At 41.4% G+C, this 16,463-nt stretch overlaps 1 protein-coding gene across 3 annotated transcripts in view; it reads right to left on the reverse strand.

The window, feature by feature from the left end:
- LOC115224057 (centrosomal protein of 63 kDa) overlaps nt 1-16,309 on the reverse strand; it is an 18,146-nt gene extending 1,837 nt beyond the window's left edge. The window contains exons 1-11 of one of the 3 annotated variants that reach the window (XM_029794857.2): nt 16,258-16,309; nt 10,449-10,564; nt 8,687-8,879; nt 7,783-7,878; nt 7,082-7,225; nt 6,757-6,861; nt 4,836-4,960; nt 3,642-3,780; nt 2,678-2,800; nt 1,810-1,940; nt 298-383 (exon numbers count right to left, since the gene is read on the reverse strand). In XM_029794857.2, the coding sequence (XP_029650717.1) occupies nt 298-383; nt 1,810-1,940; nt 2,678-2,800; nt 3,642-3,780; nt 4,836-4,960; nt 6,757-6,861; nt 7,082-7,225; nt 7,783-7,878; nt 8,687-8,879; nt 10,449-10,507 (1,201 nt within the window). In that variant the 5' untranslated portion in view covers nt 10,508-10,564; nt 16,258-16,309. Of the gene's footprint in view, nt 1-297; nt 384-1,809; nt 1,941-2,677; nt 2,801-3,641; nt 3,781-4,835; nt 4,961-6,756; nt 6,862-7,081; nt 7,226-7,782; nt 7,879-8,686; nt 8,880-10,448; nt 10,572-11,903; nt 12,111-16,257 lie in introns of those variants that run through there. The other 2 variants (XM_036512708.1, XM_036512709.1) reach the window with 2 other exon arrangements.
- Between the last annotated feature and the right edge of the window lie 154 nt (nt 16,310-16,463).

Below are 16,463 nucleotides of genomic sequence, written 5' to 3' on the forward strand. Positions count from 1 at the left end.
AAAAAATTGAGTAAAAAAAACGGAAAAATAATCCAGAATCCTTATCCGGTACCTGATCAATTCCCATGGTAGTCATGGAATATGAGTGTGGCTGTAGAAAATTTAGTAACATTCATGTGTGTGTGTGTGTGTATGTGTGTGATGCAAAAATAAAAAAAGTACATGAAGACAATGTAAAAAACCAAAACAAACAAACAAGGTATATAAGGATGATGCTCAAAAGAATTGGAAGAACTCGATGTTTTGAGCCAATTCTCTTCTTCAGGAATGAAAGGATAGATGAAGAGAGAATCTTACCTTGATAAAATTCTTCCCTTGCTTGTCTGTTCTGTTGTTGATTTCCCAGTTGTAATTCTACTTTTGCTGTTTCCTCGTCAACGTCCCTGTAATTAATGCGGTGGAGCAAGAAAACAGAACTTTGCAAAATAGCTCAGCTAAACAAAAACACAAAATATGATAAAAAAACAAAACAAACAAAATACCTTATTCAGATAATAAAATAAAAATAAATGCGCCCTTTTAAAGCCTAGCCAGGCTCATGGGCCCGGTTTCCTGGTTTCTATGGCCTACGTGTTCCCCAGCTGGACGGGACGCCAGTCCATCGCAGCGTTACTCATTTATGCCAGCTGAGTGGACTGGAGCAACGTGAAATGAAGTGTTTTGCTCAAGAACACAACGCGTCGCCCGGTCCAGGAATCGAAACCACAATCTTACGATCATGATGCTGACACCCTAACAGAAAACACTGATTACTGTACCGTAAGTAACCAGAATAGATCTGGTACATACTTAACTGGCATTCTGCCGGTTAGGACAACAAGGGTTCCAGTTGATTTGATCAACAGAATAGCCTGCTCATGAAATTAATGTGAAAGTAGCTGAGAACTTAGTGTAAATCATGCAGGTGAAAGCATCAAAATTTACCAAAAGAAGTGATTCCAGTGCTTTTTTGTTTTTAAAGCCTAATACTTATTCCATTGGTCTGTTTTCCCAATCCACTAAGCTACAGGGACAAAAACAAACCAACACTGATTGTCAAGCGGTGGCAGGGAACAAACACAGACATGAAGGACTTCTTTCAGATTTTGGTCGACCTGAGGTTATAGTAGAAGATACTTGCCCAAGGTGCCACACAGAGATTGAACTTAGAACCATGTGGTTGGGAAGCAAACCTCTTATTAACCAGCCACACCTGTGCTTGCCTACCTACATACATACATACACACTGACACACACATACACATATATGATGGGCTTTTGTCAGTTTCTGTTTACCAAATCCACTCACAAGGCTTTGGTTGGTCCGAAGCTATAGTAGATGACACTTGCCAAAGGTGCCATGCAGTGGAATTGAACCAGGAACCATGTGGTTGGTAAGCAAGCTACTTACCACACAGCCACTCCTGAGCCTATTGCTTACCATTTTACATTCTGTTAAATATTTCAAAAGTCAAAGAATTTGTCTATGCAGCCCTTTCAAAATCATAACCCATCCCTTAGGTTGGGACCCACCGTGCTAAAGGGATCAAAATATAAATGATTCTGCTTTCGTTACTTAACCCTTTAGTGTTCGCATTATTCTGCCAAAATCAATGCTTCTTCATCCACATTGTTTTGAACTAATCAGGCATTATCTTGTAGCTATGAGATTTTGATGAGGTAACTGTTAATTTTTAAAACGACATTGTAGGGTTGGTGTGAGAGACCAGATCTGGCCAGTTTGAACATAAAACAGGTAGAATATTTTTGGCCGGATATGGACGGTTTAAATGCTAAAGGGTTAAAGGAAAAAGCAGTAATGTTACCCACCTGGCCTGTGCCATCCAAACCTCATCAAAATTCTCTTCCACTTCATCAATCTCCAACTGCATTTTGGTTTTGTGGTTCTTCAGTTTTTCGGTTTGATCCGAGATTATTTTCCCCAAAACAACTTTCTCGGCCTAACAAGAAACAAAAATAAAAGAATAGATGCATACAACATATCAACATTCCCTTTTAACATCCAATTTTTAAAAAATGGCCCTGGGTGGAGACAATTGGGTTGAAAGGGCCCAAGTGGTGGAAGTATAAGACCAGCCAGCCAGCTCTGAGGAGCAGGGGCCATTTATCATCATCATCATCATCGTTTAATGACCGTTCTCCATGCTAGCATGGGTTGGACAGTTCGACCAGGGATCTGGGAAGCCAGAAGGCTGCACCAGGCCCCAGTCTGATCTGGCAGAGTTTCTACAGCTGGATTCCCTTTCTAATGCCAGTATCATCTCTTGGGAAAGGTAGGAGAGTCCAGTTTGCTGGACATTGTTGTAGAACTGAAAACGAGGTAATTTCTACTCTTCTCCTCTGGAAGCCATCTGCTCGCGATACCAGAGGGCGCACACTCTCCTACCCTGATGTAATCTCCAGGGATACAGGCATCCAGCAACAGGACCTCCGTAATGCTATGATGGACCGTAAAGTCTGGCGTAGCATGGTAAATTCCATTGTCTCGACCACAGTCGAACAATGATGATGATGATGGGTACTTTTTACATACCACTGGCAGAAGAGCCAGTCAAGCGGGCCTGGCATTGATCGCATTCAGATAGTGCTTTTTATGCGCCACCGGCACAAAAGGCCAGTCAGGGGGCAGGGTTATGGTCTACAACAGAGACCGAGATTTTAGGAAGTTTTTACCCACCTTTAATAACTCTAACTGTTCTTTCAGACTAGAATACTCTTTCATATATTCTTTATGCTTGACCAGATCTTGATGAAGTTGCTGGTTCTCATTCTGTAGAGTTTCCAGCATCTCGTAGTCGTTCTGCAATTAAGAAACAAGAAATATATGAAACCAACCCGGATTTAGAAATTATTTTTATCTGGAAAGAAAAAAAAAAAAATTTTGTGCTTAGAATCTCGGACATTGTTTGGTGTCCGTGTCGGTGACATGTAAAAGCACCAAGCGATTGTGGCCGTTTGTCAGCCTGCTCTGGCCCCTGTGCCGGTGGCACGTAAAAAGCACCCACTACACTCACGGAGTGGTTGGCGTTAGGAAGGGCATCCAGCCGTAGAAACACTGCCAGATAAGACTAGAGCCTAGAGCAGCCTCCATGGCTTCCCAGATCCCCGGTCGAACCGTCCAACCCATGCTAGCATGGAAAACAGATGTTAAATGATGATGATGATGATGATGGTGATGATGATGTTTATGTAAACTACCCAGGTACTAACTAGGTGCAGGAGTGGCTGTGTGGTAAGTAGTTTGCTTACCAACCACATGGTTCCGGGTTCAGTCCCACTGCGTGGCATCTTGGGCAAGTGTCTTCAGCTATAGCCTCGGGCCGACCAATGCCTTGTGAGTGGAATTGGCAGACGGAAACTGAAAGAATCCTGTCGTATATATGTATATATATATATATATATGTGTGTATATATGTTTGTGTGTCTGTGTTTGTCTCCCCACCATCGCTTGACAACCGATGCTGGTGTGTTTACGTCCCCGTCACTTAGCGGTTCGGCAAAAAGAGACCGATAGAATAAGTACTGGGCTTACAAAGAATAAGTCCCGGGGTCGATTTGCTCGATTAAAGGCGGTGCTCCAGCATGGCCACAGTCAAATGACTGAAACAAGTAAAAGAGTAAGAGGTACATTTGCCACTAACCTTCATTTGATGTGCTTGGTCTTCTTGGTACTGTTCGAGTTCGGACTGCAGGTTGGTGATGGTGGCCAGTTTCGTTTGCAGATCGGTCCTCAACGTAATTACGGCTCTCTTGAGGAGGTCATCGGATTTACCATAGTCACTGAAACGAAACCGCAATTCGCAGACGATTGAATGCAATCGTTTTAAAATCCAAGGAGATTAGTTGTGGTATTAACGACAGGGAGGAGATGACAAGGGTCTGGCAGTTTGGATTTGGTGATGCTGGAGATGATCATTTGGCATGGCTGGGTATTGAACCTCTCTTTTGGCACTGGAGGCAAACACACATACACCCACACACACATGAAGTGAAACATATATAGTGGGAGAGAGAGAGGACATTCTATTAATTGAACACAATTGACAGAAATGCTTTTCCTCTCTTCATATTTTCTTATTGCTCTATAAATTAATGGAAAATAACTCTACCTTCACCCATTGAGTACACTTGGTAATGTAATTGCCATGCAATGAAAAAACACCTGTGTATTAATAATTGGGTATTCTACCGGCAGTATATTGGATAAATATTATCCCTTAGTTGGTTGGATTCAAAACCTCTAACTTTCTTGGAATATATATATATATAAATATATATATATATGGTAAGCTTCTTTCAATTACTGTCAACGAAATAAATTACAAAGCTTTAGTACAAAGACTTTCCCAAGGTGCTGTGCAGTGAGATTGAACCTGAGACCACTTGGTTTGGCAGCAAATCTCTTAACCACACAGCCATGCCAGCAACCTAAACGCAATTCCATATCAATCCCAATAATATTAGGCGCAGGAGTGGCTGTGTGGTAAGTAGCTTGTTTACCAACCACATGGTTCCGGGTTCAGTCCCACTGCGTGGCACCTTGGGCAAGTGTCTTCTACTATAGCCTCGGGCCGACCAAAGCCTTGTGAGTGGATTTGGTAGACGGAAACTGAAAGAAGCCCGTCGTATAAATGTGTATGTGTGTGTGTGTTTGTCCCCCTAGCATTGCTTGACAACCGATGCTGGTGTGTTAATGTCCCTGTAACTTAGCGGTTCGGCAAAAGAGACCGATAGAATAAGTACTGGGCTTACAAAAGAATAAGTCCTGGGGTCGAGTTGCTTGATTAAAGGCATGGCCGCAGTCAAATGACTGAAACAAGTAAAAGAGTACTTACATCAGATCATCATTCTGCTGCTTAATCAAAAGCCGAAATTTATAAATTTCGTGTTCGCCTTCCTGCCGCTGTTTCTCGGATTCTTCAAGATTCATTGTGAGGCTCTCGTTTGCAGCTTCCAAATTCTGAAATCCAAACGGTAATATCTAGAATATTATCAGAAATATTAAATTTCTAAATATCTCATAGAGATATGTGTGGTGGTGGAGCGATAGAGTGGTTGTATACTTATTTCTTTATTGCCCACAAGGGGCTAAACATAGAGGGGACAAACAAGGACAGACAAAGGGATTAAGTCGAATACATCGACCCCAGTGCGAAACTGGTACTTGATTTATCGACCCCGAAAGGATGAAAGGCAAAGTCGACCTCGGCGGAATTTGAACTCAGAATGTAACGGCTGACGGAATACCTCTCAGCATTTCGCCCGGCGTGCTAACGTTTCTGCCAGCTCGCCGCCTTATATACTGTCAACTTAACGTGACAGTCCCATCTTCAGCTAGCAGGCCTTGCTACTCTAGACTGATGATGGGCAAGACCCAGAAACATGCATGTCTCTAGATGCAGGCCTAGCTGTTGGGGGTGTTTGTCTCCCCTTCGTAAATATATAAGGACACAGGAAATGTGTCAAGGCCGACAGGAAGCGTCGATGTTTCCTAGGGCTAAATAGCGGTGGTGTAATTCCCTTTATGGGGACTGTCACGTTAAGTTGACAGTATACAACCACTCTATAATATTATCCTTTCTACTAAAAGCACAAAGCCTGAAATTTTTGGGGAAGGGACCAGTTGGTTACATCGACCCCCAGTGTTTCACTGGTACTTAATTTATTGACCCCCGAAAGGATGAAAGGCAAAGTTGACCTCACCAGAATATGAACTCGGAATATAATACATCTGATATAATAAATATGGGCATATGGCATAGTGGTTAAGAGCACGGGCTACTAACCCCAAGATTCCGAGTTCAATTCCAGGCAGTGACCTGAATAATAATGATCTCGAAAAATACCTTAGGAATGAGAACCCAATGGTAAGTAGCTTGCTTACCAACCACATGGTTCCAGGTTCATTCCCACTGCGCAGCACCTTGGGCATGTGTCTTCTATTATAGCCTCGGGCCAACCAAAGCCTTGTGAGTGGATTTGGTAGACGGAAACTGAAAGAAGCCCGTCGTATATATGTATATATGAGTGTATATGGTTGTGTGTGCATGTGTTTGTGTTTGTCCACCCCACCCTCCAAACATCACTTGACAACCGATAGAATAAGTACCAGGCGAACAAAGAATAAGTTAGTTAGTTAGTTAGTTATTTTTTGGCTCAAAAAGCAAAAAGCAAGGCCATGTAGGGGGACATGGAGTTATGTACAGGGTGGTGTTCATGTAAAGAGTTCAGGCCACTCGAGGTCAAGGGAGACTTTGAACCGAGCGGCCGTCGGCATCTTCACCATCTCGTCTGGCAGCTTATTCCACGGATCCGCAACCCGGACAGAGAAAGCCCCCTCTCCTTCGATTGAGATGAAATCGTCACAGATAGAGCTTTTCGGAATGACCCCGCAGCCGACGCTCTGGAGCAGGAGTGAAGAACAGCTCTTTGGGGTCGATTTGCTTGACTAAAGGCGGTGCTCCAGCATGGCCACAGTCAAATGACTGAAACAAGTAAAAGAGTATATGTGTGTGTGTGTCCCCGTCCAATACTGTCATCGCATGATGGTTGTAAAGGAGCGTTATTCGTCTCCAATATTCCGTGGAAAGCATGTCCGGTCATGTGGAAAATATTACCTTGTTTGGAAACAGGTGGGGGTTGGGTGACAGGAGCGGCATCCTGTTGTTATCAAAGTAAGTTTAAAGGAAGATCTACCATTATGAAGGAGGAGGAGGAGGTGGTGGTGGTCATTATAGGAAGCAAAGTGATTTTTACCTCTCGTTTCCTTTGTAGAACTTTGCATTCAGATTCCATGGATTCAAATTGTCCCTGGAGGATGTCTTTTTCCTCTTGGACAGCTTTCAATTGCTTCTCACATTCCTGTGGAAAATAATAATATCAAAATAACAATAATTATAGTAAGAATGGTTTCAAAGTTATTTTACTAAATTTTTGGTTAAATCTAAATTAATTGAAAGAAACACAGAACATCTGAAAATAAATACGGTAACGAAAGGGTTAATCAATTTCATTGACCCTAGTACTTGACTTGTACTCTAATTTATTACTGACCCTGGAAAGATAAAAGGGAGGACGTTACCTTTAGCCTTTCTGTAAGCTGCTGGATTCGCTGGTTCTTCTCGTCGTCCTGTCCATCTGCAGATTTGCTGCGTTTCTCCATGCTGTGCATCTTGCGCAAGAATGTTTTATGCAGCCGCTCATGTTCGGTTCTTAGAAGAGCTGCCTGGAATGGTAAAAAGCAAAGCAAAAACTCACTGAATAAATCAAAGAATGGTGAAGAACTGAATAATTTATCATCATCATCCTCATCATCGTTTAACGTCTGCTTTCCATGCTAGAAACCAGACCAAATCAGACTGGAGACTGGTGCAGACCCTCAGCTTATCAGCTCTGGTCAAACTGTCTAACCAATGGAAAATGGACACTGATGATGACAGTGATGATTGGCTGGAGTTTGAGGAAACGGAATATTATTTATTCCGTTTGCAAAACAATGGGGACCAAACATCATCTTCATCATCGCTTTATATGCTGGCATAGGTTGGACGGTGCAACTGGGGTCTGGGAAGCCAGAAGGCTGCACCAGGCCCAGTCTAATCTGGTAGTGTTTCTACGGCTGTATGCCCTTCTTAACGCCAACCACTCCATGAGTGTAGTGGGTGCTTTTTACGTGCCACCGGCACAGGTACCAGACGAGGCTGGCAAACGGCCATGATCGGATGGTGCTAATGATAAAAAAACAGAAAATTAAATCCAAAGAATTCGACCAAATTGGTTTACCTTTGACTTGAGATTTGTCACTTGCGTCTCATGTATCTCTTCTGCTTTCTGTTTCTCTGCTGTGAGCCATTCAACCTGGGACTGCAGTGCCAGGATCTGTCAAAGAGAATTTAACCCTTTAGCATTCAGATTATTCTGTGAAATGTATTGCTTATTTATTCGCATTGTTTTGAATCGATCAGGTATTATCTTGTAGCTTCGAGATTTTGGTGATGTACTCTCTCTTTACTCTTTCACTTGTTTCAGTCATTTGACTGTGGCCATGCTGGAGCACCGCCTTTAGTCGAGCAAATCAACCCCGGGACTTATTCTTTGTAAGCCTAGTACTTATTCTATCGGTCTCTTTTGCCGAACTGCTAAGCTACGGGGACATAAACACACCAGCATCGGTTATCAAGTGATGTTGGGAGGACATCCAGCGGTGCTCCAGCATGGCCACAGTCAAATGACTAAAACAAGTAAAAGAGTATATATATATATATATATATATATATATATATAGTAAATCCAAACATGAAAACACGATAACGTGAGGACGTGGAACAAATATAGTATTATTGAATGCTCAGGAAGGAAGGGAAGAAGGAGGGTTTAACGTTTCGAGCACAGCTCTTTGTCAGAAACATAGGAAAAGGAAAAATCTAAAGAAGAGAAGACAGACGAAAAAAATTTCGCCAACAGTACACATGCAGTCACATTTTGAATATATATATATATATATATATATACACACACACACAAACATATAATGGGCTTCTTTCAGTTTCCACCTACAAAATCCAGTCTCAAGACAGGTCAGTCTGTGGCTAAGTATGCATAAGGTGCCATGCAATGTAATTGAACCTGAACTCACAGGATTCGTAAGTAAACTTAAAGAATAAGGCTTTGAAAGTCTGCGACTGACCTTTTTGGAATTCTCTTCAAGAGTTATTTTCTGTTGCTGACATTCCTTTGTCTTCTTCTCAAAATGTTTATAAACTTTCTTGACTTGCTGTTTCAAGTCGGTCTCGCGGTTCTTAACAAGAATATCGATATGTTGAACCAATTCTTGTAATTCTTGCTCACAGGATCTCATCAAAACGCCATCAACTGGGAGTCTGAAGAGGAACAGAGGTGAAAGGGAGAAACATAAAAAATTGAGTTTACCATATGAAACCCAAATGTAGAAACCTTATTAATCATGTTTATAATAGTTTATACTAGTTGGAGACATCATCATCATCGTTTAATGTCTGTTTTCCATGCTAGCATGGGTTGGACAATTTTGACTGAGGACTGGTGAACCAGATGGCTGCACCAGGTTCCAATCTTGATCTGGTAGAGTTTCTACAGTTGGATGCCCTTCCTAATGCCAAACACTCTGAGAGTATAGTGGGTGCTTTTTATGTGCCACCGGCTCGGGGGCCAGTCAGGCGGTACTGGCACATTCCTAATATTTAATATTTTGCATATTGCGGAAGAATAACCAATTTATTTAGGTGGGATGGGGGGCTCTGGAGAGGGTTTCAGAGAGTAGCATCCCTGGCGGTGAGCTGGCAGAATCGATAGCACACCAGGCGAAATGCTTAATGGTATTTCGTCTGCCGCTACATTCTGAGTTCAAATTCTGCCAAGGTCGACTTTGCCTTTCATCCTTTCAGGCTCGATAAATTAAGTACCAGTTACGCACTGGGGTCAATGTAATTGACATAATCCATTTGTCTGTCTTTGTTTGTCCCCTCTGTGTTTAGCCCCTTGTGGGCAGTAAAGAGATAGGTATTTCATCAATCGTTACGTTCTGAGTTCAATTTCTGCCGAGGTCGACTTTGCCTTTCATCCTTCCGGGGTTGATTAAACAAGTACCAATTATGCAGTGGGGTCGATGTAATTGACTTAATCTGTTTGTCTGTCCTTGTTTGTCCGCTCTGTGTATAGGCCTTTGTGGGCAGCAAAGAAATGGGAGTAGCATCCCTGCCCTCCTGAGCTAGTTTTCTACCACATTTCTTAAAAATTGTGGTAGAGGCCTTGGTCTTAGGACCACTCATGTCTAGAAACTGAGGTTGGGAGTAAACAAGGGCATGCTCCCTGTAGAAAACCCAGCTCCAAAAAAGCCTCATGATAACAAAGGAGAATGGGCCCCAACCAGCCCAACGGTTGGGGTGGGCTGCACCTACTTACCTCAGTTGCTATGGCATTGAGGTAGATCCAGCCACCCCCATTAACGGAGACAAAACCCAGATTTAAGACACTCGTCTAAAGCACAGTTTTTTCATGAAAAAAGCACCCACTACACTCACGGAGTGGTTGGCGTTAGGAAGGGCATTCAGCCGTAGAAACACTGCCAGATCTGACTGGACCTGATGAAGCCTTCCGGCTTCCCAGACCCCAGTTGAACCGTCCAACCCATGCTAGCATGGAAAACGGACGCTAAATGATGATGATTCCCCAATTTACTATATTGCATCCGTGGAGCCCCAGATTCTATATGGACCCTGGTTGAGAACCCCTGATTTAGATGATCTATCATGTGAAGTCTGGCTGCTGACCGGCCAATAACAAACATGTCATGGTTTTAACTTTGTAATTCGACAGTGCAGGTTCAAGTCTCAGTACGTCTTGGTCTCTTATTATTTATTCAATAAAGTTGTGCAGTTTAAAACAATACAAATGTCCACTAAATGACTTACATGTTTTGATTTTCCAAATCTTTCCACAGATTTTGCGGGGATGCATCGTTATCGGTCATGTTTGTTGCTTGGCAATCATCGGAGTTCAACTAAAAAATTCTTCAACTGTTCCAGATCTGATTTTTTTTTTTTTATACATATAGAAAAAAAAAAAAAAAAAAGAAAAAGAAAATTCAAGATATTATTAAGATTCTCAAAGAAAGAATTTAAAGTAAAGAAAAATAAATGAAGAAAATTTCTGATATTTAACTCAAAAGCAGAAAGACATAAATCTCACAGATAGTTCTTACGTTAACTCTTTAGGATTATCCCATATATAGGAAATATAGCCAGCACCAATTTTGTTGCGATGTTTTGTATCTGAGACGTCTGATGTAAACAACAATGTTATCGAAGATGAAAAACAAATCTCGTTGTTTGGCAGAAACTGAAAGAAATTCTTCATTGTGTGTGTGTGTGTGTGTGTTTGTTGTATATACTCTTTACTCTTTTACTTGTTTCAGTCATTTGACTGCGGCCATGCTGGAGCACCGCCTTTAGTCGAGCAAATCGACCCCGGGACTTATTCTTTTTAAGCCCAGTACTTATTCTATCGGTCTCTTTTGCCGAACCGCTAAGTGACGGGGACGTAAACACACCAGCATCGGTTGTCAAGCAATGCTAGGGGGACAAACACAGACACACAAACATACACACACATACATATATATATATATATATATATATACATATATACGACAGGCTTCTTTCAGTTTCCGTCTACCAAATCCACTCACAAGGCATTGGTCGGCCCGGGGCTATAGCAGAAGACACTTGCCCAAGGTGCCACGCAGTGGGACTGAACCCGGAACCATGTGGTTGGTTAGCAAGCTACTTACCACACAGCCACTCCTGCGTATATGTGCATGTTCTTTTACAGTTGTCGGTTTGTTTATGTTCCTGCAATTTAGCAATCTGGTGATATCTATCTATCTATCTATCAATCATCATCATTGGTTAATGTCTGTTATTCACACTGGCATGGGTTGGGCAGTTTGACCAGAGCTTGTAAACTGAGGGGCTGCATGAACCCTGGTCAAGCCATCCAACCTATACCAGCATGGACAACGGACATTAAATGATGTTCATGATGATGATGATATGTGTGTGTGTGTGTGTACATGTCTCTGTTTGTCCCCTGCTACTGCTTGATAACCGGTGTTGGTGTGTTTACATCTCCATAGCAGTTCAACAAAAAACAAACAGAATAGTACCATGCTAAAATAACAAAAAAAAAAAACCCAGAAAACAAAACAAAAGTACTGGGGTTGACTGAATCGACTAAAAACTCTTCAAGGTGTGGTGCCCCAGCATGGGCGCAGTGTAATATTTGAGACAAGTAAGAGAAAAAAACACAAGTAAAAGAAACAACAAAATAACATGAAAACAAAGGAAAAAAAATGCCACGAGAGATACCTTCGGTAATATTACTCAAAGAAGACAGAGATGTCCAAAGATTGGTAAGAATTAATTAAGAATCCATCGTTGCAACCATGTTTAATCCATTCCACAGGTAAAAAAAAAATTAATAAAAAGGGGAAAAAAGACAGACACTTAAAAAGCCCCAGAAATCCTGAATATGATTATTAAAAGCTATTTCTCAACAAACGGCGGTGATAACAGTATCACCTGTGTGTTTTAATTAATACAGTATCATATCACCATGGATACAGACTCCACCGCTGTCGCCAGCTCCCTCCCCCCACCTCCAACCACTTCTTCTTCTTCTTCTTCAATTACAACAAGAATGCATTCCCTAATTTATTATTAGAGTAAATTTCTGTGTGTGTGTGTGGTTCTTCTGCTTGCTTGTCTGTCTCTGGAAAAACGTGTTCTAACTTGACAAACGACCCGACCCACGTCTCGTCTCGTGGAGTGAGTGTGTGCACGGGGGGGGGTGGATGAAGTGGGGATTGTGAATGTGGGTCAGGTGGGTATTGCTTGGTGGTGGGTGGGTGGTGGTGGAGGTGGAGGAGGAGAAGAATTTAAAGATGTGAGTCTTTTGTTTTATGTTGTCCTATTCTTTCATGATCATTTTTACTTATATATATATGTATATATATATATATCGGCGTAGGAGTGGCTGGTGGTAAGTAGCTTGATTACTAACCACGTGGTTCTGGGTTCAGTCCACTGCGTGGCACCTTGGGCAAGTGTTTCCTATAGTCTCAGGCCGACCAAAGCCTTGTGAGTGGATTTTGTAGATGGAAACTGTTATTCTTTGTAAGCCTATACTTATTCTATTGGTCTCTTTTGCCGAACCGCTAAGTAACGGGGACGTAAACACACCAGCATCGGTTGTCAAGCAATGCTAGGGGGACAAACACAGACACACAACATATACACGCACACTTATATATATATATATATTATATAATACATATATACGACAGGCTTCTTTCAGTTTCCGTCTACCATATCCACTCACAAAGCATTGGTTGGCCCGGGGCTATAGCAGAAGACACTTGCCCAAGATGCCACGCAGTGGTAGTGAACCCGGAACCATGTGGTTGGCTAGCAAGCTACTTACCACACAGCCACTCCTGCGCTTATATATATTATATATATATATATATATATATATATAGAGAGAGAGAGAGAAGAGAGAGGAGAGAGAGAGAGAGGTGTAGGAGTGGGTGTGTGGCAAGTAGCTTGCTTACCAACCACATGATTCCGGGTTCAGTCCCACTGCGTGGCACCTTGGGCAGTGTCTTCTACTATAGCCTTGGGCCGACCAAAGCCTTGTGAGTGGATTTGGTAGACAGAAACTGAAAGAAGCCCATCGTATATATGTATGTATATATATATACATATGTGTGTGTGTGTGTACATGTCTCTGTTTGTCCCCTGCTACTGCTTGATAACCGGTGTTGGTGTGTTTACATCTCCATAGCAGTTCAACAAAAACAAACAGAATAGTACCATGCTAAAATAACAAAAAAAAAAACCCCCCAGAAAACAAAACAAAAGTACTGGGGTTGACTGAATCGACTAAAAACTCTTCAAGGTGTGGTGCCCCAGCATGGGCACAGTGTAATATTTGAGACAAGTAAGAGAAAAAAACACAAGTAAAAGAAACAACAAAATAACATGAAAACAAAGGAAAAAAAATGCCACGAGAGATACCTTCGGTAATATTACTCAAAGAAGACAGAGATGTCCAAAGATTGGTAAGAATTAATTAAGAATCCATCGTTGCAACCATGTTTAATCCATTCCACAGGTAAAAAAAAAATTAATAAAAAGGGGAAAAAAGACAGACACTTAAAAAGCCCCAGAAATCCTGAATATGATTATTAAAAGCTATTTCTCAACAAACGGCGGTGATAACAGTATCACCTGTGTGTTTTAATTAATACAGTATCATATCACCATGGATACAGACTCCACCGCTGTCGCCAGCTCCCTCCCCCCACCTCCAACCACTTCTTCTTCAATTACAACAAGAATGCATTCCCTAATTTATTATTAGAGTAAATTTCTGTGTGTGTGTGTGTGTGTGTGGTTCTTCTGCTTGCTTGTCTGTCTCTGGAAAAACGTGTTCTAACTTGACAAACGACCCGACCCACGTCTCGTCTCGTGGAGCGAGTGTGTGCACGGGGGGGTGGGGTGGATGAAGTGGGGATTGTGAATGTGGGTCAGGTGGGTATTGCTCGGTGGTGGGTGGGTGGTGGTGGAGGTGGAGGAGGAGAAGAATTTAAAGATGTGAGTCTTTTGTTTTATGTTGTCCTATTCTTTCATGATCATTTTTACTTATATATATATGTATATATATATATATCGGCGTAGGAGTGGCTGTGTGGTAAGTAGCTTGATTACTAACCATGTGGTTCTGGGTTCAGTCCCACTGCGTGGCACCTTGGGCAAGTGTTTCCTATAGTCTCAGGCCGACCAAAGCCTTGTGAGTGGATTTTGTAGATGGAAACTGTTATTCTTTGTAAGCCTAGTACTTATTCTATTGGTCTCTTTTGCCGAACCGCTAAGTAACGGGGACATAAACACACCAGCATCGGTTGTCAAGCAATGCTAGGGGGACAAACACAGACACACAAACATATACACGAACACTTATATATATATATATATATATACATATATACGACAGGCTTCTTTCAGTTTCCGTCTACCATATCCACTCACAAAGCATTGGTTGGCCCGGGGCTATAGCAGAAGACACTTGCCCAAGATGCCACGCAGTGGTAGTGAACCCGGAACCATGTGGTTGGCTAGCAAGCTACTTACCACACAGCCACTCCTGCGCTTATATATATATATATATATATATATATATATATAGAGAGAGAGAGAGAGAGAGAGAGGTGTAGGAGTGGGTGTGTGGCAAGTAGCTTGCTTACCAACCACATGATTCCGGGTTCAGTCCCACTGCGTGGCACCTTGGGCAGGTGTCTTCTACTATAGCCTTGGGCCGACCAAAGCCTTGTGAGTGGATTTGGTAGACAGAAACTGAAAGAAGCCCATCGTATATATGTATGTATATATATATACATATGTATGTGTGTGTGTATATGTTTGTGTTTGTCCCCCCAACATCGCTTGACAACCGATGCTGGTGTGTTTATGCCCCCTGTAACTTAGCAGTTCGGTAAAAGAGATTGATAGAGTAAGTTCTAGGGTTACAAAGAATAAGTCCTGGGGTCGATTTGATTCGACTAAAGGCGGAGCTCCAGCATGGCCACAGTCAAATGACTGAAACAAGTAAAAGAGATATAGAGTCTTTTGCTTAAATCCCAGCAATATTAAATGTGTTTACCAGAAGAAAGATATCGAAGGATATCAAATTCATCAGAGTGAAAACGAAACGAGGAGGGTATGAGGTGGTTGTGAGAAGTGCTAAAAATAACAGCTAAATAGCCCTTGAATCACACAAAAACTTTTCTTCCGGATTTTGCCTAATCGTATGAATTCCCGTGTGTAGAACACAAATTCGCAAAAGTTTTCTGAAAATTCAAAATTAAAAGAAAAAAAGAAAGAAAATGAATTACGCGGGGTTTAAATACGGTGCTTAAACCAGAATTCTACCACAGGGTGATCCTTCGGTATACGTCCTTGAATATGAATTTTTGAAAAAATTTCACCAAAACCTACACATCGTAAAATTACGGAAGAAACGAAGCAAAGAGGCGCCAAAATTTGTAAATTGACATATACATACACATCTTTCGTCTATTACCTTTTAGCCTGTTGCAGTCATTGGACTGCGGCCAGGCTGGGGCACCGCCTCAAAGGGTGTTTAGTCGAACAAATCGCTGCCAGCACTTATTTCCTTTTTTTAAAAGTCTGGCATTTATTTTAATTGGTCTTTTTCGCGGAACTGCTAAGTTACAAGGCAATCCTTCGGTATAAGTACCGTGAGTGGCTTTCTTTACATTTCCGAAGATAACAGAAACCCTTTTCTCCCACCCCCTAACCCTACCCCCCCCCATATATATATATATATATATATATAATATATATATATAAACACTTTCTTCAAATTATCCGGTACTTATACCGAAGTTACGCCCAAGAACGTAAACAAACCAACAACGGTAATAGAACACACACGTGTGTATATGTATATATATATATATATATATATACACACACAACGAAGGATTTCTTTCGGTTTCTGTTTACCAAATCTACTCCCAAAGCCTTGGTTGACCCAGGGTTATATAGCAGGAGACCCTTGCCCAAGATGCCACGTAGAGGGAACCGATTCCGAAAGCACAGAAGAAATTTATTATATAAAAAAAAAGACAATACTTACAGACAAAGTTCTGTTTTCATTCTTTAATTAAATATATATATATATATATATATATATTAATTAATTAATTAATTAATATTTTCGTGGCTTCTTCATCAATTCACAGGAATTCGTCTGATTTTTTTTTTTACCAAGAAACAAAACAAAACAAAACTAAACAAAAAATATATTTTGAAGAAAGAAATATTTTTTTGGAACCAAAATAT

Source organism: Octopus sinensis, linkage group LG24 (genome assembly GCF_006345805.1).
Source record: "Octopus sinensis linkage group LG24, ASM634580v1, whole genome shotgun sequence".
NCBI lineage: Eukaryota > Metazoa > Mollusca > Cephalopoda > Octopoda > Octopodidae > Octopus > Octopus sinensis.